Source organism: Mandrillus leucophaeus, unplaced genomic scaffold (genome assembly GCF_000951045.1).
Source record: "Mandrillus leucophaeus isolate KB7577 unplaced genomic scaffold, Mleu.le_1.0 Scaffold146, whole genome shotgun sequence".
Classification (NCBI taxonomy): domain Eukaryota; kingdom Metazoa; phylum Chordata; class Mammalia; order Primates; family Cercopithecidae; genus Mandrillus; species Mandrillus leucophaeus.
In genome coordinates this window covers 1,597,641-1,604,191 of record NW_012101432.1, presented here as the reverse complement: position 1 = coordinate 1,604,191, position 6,551 = coordinate 1,597,641, and the positions used below count along the sequence as shown (strand labels likewise).

The 6,551-nt window shown below is 39.8% G+C and overlaps 1 protein-coding gene across 3 annotated transcripts in view; it reads right to left on the bottom strand.

The window, feature by feature from the left end:
• The window catches only part of ALS2CR11 (amyotrophic lateral sclerosis 2 (juvenile) chromosome region, candidate 11), a 179,699-nt gene extending 176,060 nt beyond the window's left edge, over positions 1–3,639 (bottom strand). For all 3 annotated transcript variants that reach the window (XM_011974492.1, XM_011974493.1, XM_011974494.1), the window contains exon 1: positions 3,363–3,639. In XM_011974492.1, the coding sequence (XP_011829882.1) occupies positions 3,363–3,593 (231 nt within the window). In that variant the 5' untranslated portion in view covers positions 3,594–3,639. The remainder of the gene's footprint in view (positions 1–3,362) is intronic.
• Positions 3,640–6,551: the final 2,912 nt, after the last annotated feature.

Here is a 6,551-nt window from a genome sequence, read left to right as displayed (position 1 = left end):
AAAAAAAAAAAAAAAAAAAAGACTGTGGAGAGCAGTTAAAATATTTAATTGCAGAGTTAAAACTAAAGTAAAGATTCAAATGTTACTACTACAGAAACCACCAAACAACTATAATAATAAGGGAGACAAAAAGGAACAAATGACATATAAAACAATCAGAAATTAATTAATAAAATGATGAGAATAAGCCCCCACCTATCAATAATAACCTTGAATGTGAATGAATTAAGCTTTCTACTTCAAAGATATACACTGGCTAAATGGATCAAAAAAACATGACCTGATTTTCCAGATTTGGGTAAAAGAAGCCAGACCTACTGAGTTTACATTTTGCTTCTGCCCTCTGGCTGTGTTACCCGGGGCAAGTTACTTAACCTCTCTAAGCCACAGATGCCGCATGCAATTTGCTGAATCATAACAGAACCTATTTAATGGGTCTCTTGTGAGACTTAAGAAAATTAATATTTATAGGTCAGGCATGGTGGCTCACACCTGTAATCACACCAATTTGGGAGGTCAAAGCAGGAGGATTGCTTGAGCCTAGGAGTTCGAGACCAGCCTGGGTAACCTAGCAATACCCCCCCCATCTCTACAAAAGATAAAAGTAAATTAGCCTGGTGTGATGGCACATGTCTGTGGGCTGAGGTGGGATCATTGCTTGAGCCCAGGAGTTCAAGGCTGTAGTGAGCTATGATTTCGCCACAGCACTCCAGCCTGGGTAGGATAGAGCAAGACTCTGTCACACACACACACACAATTAATATAAATAAAGCAACTAATATACAGTACCTGGTATATGGTAATCAATACTTAAGAGTTTACTCTAGCTAAAAACCGAATTGTCTTTCCCAAAAATGCATACATTGCAATCCTCACTCCTTGTGCCTCAGAATGTGACTGTATTTGGAGATGGGATTTTTAAAGAGGTAATTAGGTTAAAATGAAGTCATCAGGGTGGACCCTAATCCCATATGCTAAGAAGAGAGGCCTCAGAAGAAACCAACCCTACCACCTTAATTTTGGACTTCCAAGCCCCAAAGCTGTGAGAAAATAAATGTCTGAGGTTTAAAATACCCAGTCTGTGGAGCTTTGTCATGTAGCTCTAACAATGAATGCTGCTTGCATTACGGGACAGCGATGCTAGATTTTACGTATGGTAAGTGTTCCTTCTATAAGCATTTATTAGCACCTACTACCTGCTGGCTTGGCTGGGACTCATATAGAGTAATTGCCTCCAGCATAAAATTTTTGGGTCACGGGGGAGACAGGGTCTTTCTCTGTCACCCAGGACGGACTGCAGTGATGCAATCATAGCTCACTGTAGCCTCAAACTCCTGGGCTCAAGCAGTCCTCTTACCTTGGCCTCTCAAAGTACTAGGATTAGAGACATGAGTCATCATACCCAGCCTCAGGCACAGAACTTAATTGAATGCCAAAAAACTCAGTCACCATGATAATAATATGTATACATTTATTTTTAATTTTGGTAGAGGGGAAGGGGCATGGAGCCGTCATGCTCTCTCTGGGCATGTGACCCTCCAGGAATATTTTAACGCATGTTTTTAAAAAGATCAAAATGCTTTCCCCACTTCTCACTACTTCACTTGACCAATATTAAAAATAAAATAGGCTGGACATGGTGGCTCATGCCTATAATCCCAGCACTTTGGGAGGCTAAGGTAGGCAGATTACTTGAGCCCAGAAGTTCCAGACCAGCCTGGGCTACATGGCAAAACCACATCTCTACAAAATATACAAAAATTAGCCAGGCATAGTGGCAAGTGCCTACAGTCCTAGCTACTCAGGAGGCTGAGTTGGGAGGATCACCTGAGCCCAGGACGTCAAGGCTGCAGTGAACTGTGATTATGCCACTACACTCCAGCCTCTGTGACAGAGTGAGACCCTGTCTCAAAAAAAAAAAAAAGAAAAGAAAAGAAAGAAAGAGAAATAAAAATGCAAAAAAGTTGATTAAAAAAAAAAAACCCTACTATATTCTGCCTATAAGAAACTCATCTCATCTGTAAAGACACATATAGAATGAAAGTAAAGGGATAGAAAAAAATATTCCAAGAATAGCTATGCTATGAGCAGAAGTAGCTATGGTTATATCAGATAAAACAGACTTAAAGTAAAAAACAGTAAAGAGACAATAAAAAAAGGTCATTAGAGTATTATATAATGATAAAGGTGTCAATTCAGCAAGAGGATATAGCAATTCTAAATATATTATATACCCAACACCAGAGTACCCAGATATATAAATATTATTACATCCAAAGGGAAGGGTAGACTCCAATACAATAATATCTAGGGTCTTTAACACACTACTCTCAGCATTAGACAGATCATCTAGACAGAAAACTAACAGAGAAACATTGGATTTAAATTACACATTAAACCAAATAGACCTAACAGACATTTACAGAATATTTCATCCAACAGCTATGGAATACACACTCTTCTCATCACCACATGGAAAATTATCCATGACAGACTATATCTTAGGACACAAAACAAGTCTTACCAAATTTTAAAACATCAAAATCATATCAAGTATCTTCTGAGACCACCATAGAATAAAACCAGAAATCAGTAACAAGGGGAACTTTGAAAACTGTACAAACACATGTAAATTAACAACATGCTCTTTAATGATCATTGGGTCAAGGAATAAATTAAACAGAAAATTTAAAAATTTCTTGAAACACATACAAATTGAAACACAACATACCAAAACTATGCTATACAGCAAAAACAGTGCTAAGAGGGGAGATTGTAGCAGTAAGCACCTATATCAAAGAAGTAGAAAGGTTTCAAATAAACAATCAAACAATACACATCAAGAAAGGAGAAAAGTAAGAATAAACCAAACCCAAAATTAGTGAAAGAAAAGAAATAACAAAGATCAGAGCAGAAGTAACTGAAATAGAGCCTTAAAAAAGTACAAAGAATCAGCAAAACAAAAATTTGGTTTTTGACCTTACTAAGTAACCAAGAAAAAGAGAGAGAACACTCAAATAAACAAACTCAGAAATGAAAAAGAAAATATAACTTATGTCACAGACATACAAAAGATTACCAGAGACTATTAGAAACACACCAACATGGCACATGTATACATATGTAACAAACCTGCACGTTGTGCACATGTACCCTAGAACTTAAAGTATAATAAAAAATAAAAATAAAAAATAAAACAAAAGAATTGCTATAAATGAAAAAAAAAAAAGGATTAAAGTGTTCAATGTGTGCCAATTGAAGGGAGAGGCAATTGGCACACACTGAACCCTTTAATCCTTTCACTACCATCCAGGTGTCTTGCTGGCCCTGGTCCTCCAGGTGCTGGCCAGGCCCCCACTCACGTTCAGCAGCCGGTGCCCGGTGCCCTCCTTGTTCTTGTCCTTAGGCAGGGCCATCGTGCCCTGGTCCAGGGTGTAAGGGACGGAAGAAGCCTCTGACCCTTTAATGTGCATGACATCCGGGCTGCTGTAGGGATTCCTCTGCAATAGCGGGGTGGGGGACCTGGCTTGGACCCGCCCGCTGCGGTTATCAAGTGTGCTGAAAGGCCTATTTGTATCTTGGGGTGGCTCCATCTCTCCATCTTCTGGGGCCTGTCTGAGCCCAACCGACGGCCCGCTACCGCGCAGGCGTGGCCCTCCCGCAGCCTTTCCAGCATTTTCCCAGCGCGTGCCTGCCGCCTAGTGACCCACTCAGGCCGGGCCCCTGCTGGGAGTGGCGGGAGGCCAGCTTTGGAGGCATGCGTGCTTAGCGAGCTTGGAGGGTCTGCTGCACACACTTGCCAGGCTATTTCAGTCTCCTTTAGAAGGAAGTCAGAGCACGCTGGTGGAGAGCAAAGGCCCCTCACGGGGCCCAACCACTTTAGTTCACTGTCTTGTCCGCCGTTTAGCCCTCACGAGTCCTTTTCTCCCTGCACCATTTCTTTCTGGAAGATTTACAATATCAGTTATTACTTCCTCTACACTGTCCCCTGAGCTCCAGATGTTAAATGTCCAACAGTCTACTTTGACACTTTTACTCAATTGTTCCACAGACACATAACACGTTAATATTCATCTTCCCTCTTAAACCTGTAGTACATTCCAAACTCATTTGATGCAGCAATATCATATCCACAAAACCTTAAAAATTCAGACACATTTTTAAATTCTGACCCTAAATATCTGAATCGTACCTTTCCCTTTATGGCACCTAATTTGGGACATCTCACACACGAGACAATTGCAATGATTTACTCATAGCTCTGCCAACCTGCTGTCATCCGTCCCTTTCACTGCCCCCGTATTAGTCCTTTGCAGCAACGGATGGAGCTGAAGACCATTACCCTAAGCAGACTAACACAGAAACAGAAAGCTAAATACCACATGTTCTCACTTAAAAATGAGAGCTAAACAATGAGAACACATGGACACAAAGAAGAGAGCAACAGACACTGGGGCCTACTTGACGGTGAAGGATGGAAGGAGGGAGAGGATCAAAAACTACCTTTTGGGTACTAGGCTTATTACCTGGGTGATGAAATAATCTGTACACCCCCACGACACAAAATTTACCTATATAACAAACCTGGACATGTACCCTTGAACCTAAAATAAAAGTTAAATTAAAACTTTAAATAAATACAAACAGAACAAAACCAGGTAATTCCAGAACTTTTTTATTGTACACAAAAATCTAAATTTCTTAATATGGAAACCAAAGGTCTACAAAATGTACTCTCCTAGCTTAGGATCATTATTTATTCCTCTTATTTTTGGAATCTATTTCTTTTATTCAAGGACCAGCTCAAAGGTCAGCTTTTAGTTAACTCTTATATCCCCATACACACATACCCTAAAGGCAGAGTTAACTGCTGTATCCAAGCTACTTCTTGGCATATCCTTGTCAGCCTAAATAACAGAGAGGCAGACTCTCTGAAAGAAAATGTTTATTCAGGAATGGCATTGCAATGAGAATACAAGTGCCACAGTAAACTATGTGCATATTCAGGGAGGTAAAGGAAGACAATGGTTTTTAAAGCAAAAATGATTGTTTTGAGAGAATTATCCTTGGCTACAAGGATCAATAACAAGGATGTTGCCTTTTGGACATTGGACAGGCAGTTGCTGGGCAAATGTCCTCACAGAAGTATTTTTTGTGTGTCAGGTTGTGATGGCCTTTGTGCAAGGTGTGGTTTTGTGCAGTCTTTTATGACAGTCCTCATTATCAGGCATCTGTGCATGAAAATCCTCCTTTCATGGCCTTCCCCAGCTCTATTTGTTAGGATTTTTAACACAATGACTACAACTTGATTTTGACAACTTTCACATCCTGTTAGTGGGCTCACACTATTAGTTGCTAATCTCAAAAGATAAGAGTTCTTTAGGGGCAGGAACCTGCAACTCACCTTGCTCCTCAGAGTACATGGCCCAATATCCCAAGGCCCTTAACACGTTTGTCATTATTTCAGATTTATACTATGTGGTGTGTTAATTACTGCACCCAATGAAACTTGCTGTCCAGCAGCTCACTCTGTTCCTAGGGTTCATGTTATGCAACATAAAGTAAACAGCATCACAGATGAAGTTATCTTATTTTTGTAAAAAATCTAATCAAACTGCTTGACCTAACCTCCAGTCTACAGGAAATTTAGGAGACTGAGGAACAAATTACATGATGTGATTAGGAAAATGTCAGACAATTCAAAAATGTAGGTGAGACACTCTAAAGCAAAACTAGTTTGGACTCTTCACAAAATTGTCATGGGAAATTAGTTGGTATCACCAACTCTGGAAAACAGCTTGGCAGTTTCTTTAAAAACTAAGTATGTAACTACATACAACCCATCAATTTCACTCCTGGGCATTTATATCAGAGAAATGAAAACTTAATGTTCACACAAAAACTTGTACATAAATGTTCACAGCAGCATTATTCAGACTGGAATGAGCCCAGATATCCTTTAATAGGTCAATGAGTTAAACCAAACAAAACAGTAAAAAGAAATGAACTATTGATACACACAACAGCTGAGATGACTCAGAAAAAAAGAGATGAACAGAAAAAAAGTCAATCCCATAAAATTACATACTGTATGATTCAATTTATAACATTATTGAAATGACAGAGTTTTAGAAACCGAGCTTTTTGTACCTGGCCAAGGGCTTTGATCAGCAAGGTGCCCCTGTGTTATCTACCCAGGGCAGTGCCTCACCAGATTGGCAATAAAAGTATTTTAAGTCAGTGAGTAATGAGAAACCATGATGCCTTACCAATTGGACTGAATCAACTTGCATGTCAAGCTAGTCCACTGTAAGCTGGAGAAAGTTACATGAATTATCATCGACAGCCTTAGCAATGTGCCTCAAGTGTCACTGTGAGATCATTCCCTACTTCCTGGAGACATGCATTAGCAGTGAACTTCTTCCAAACTTCCCAGTCATCACGGTCAAACAATCTTTGAGAGACACCAGAAACATCAGAGAAAACATTGAGTTTTCCCTGATGAAGGACTTATACAGGGCTACCAGCTGCTCGGGTTTATGTGCCTCCTG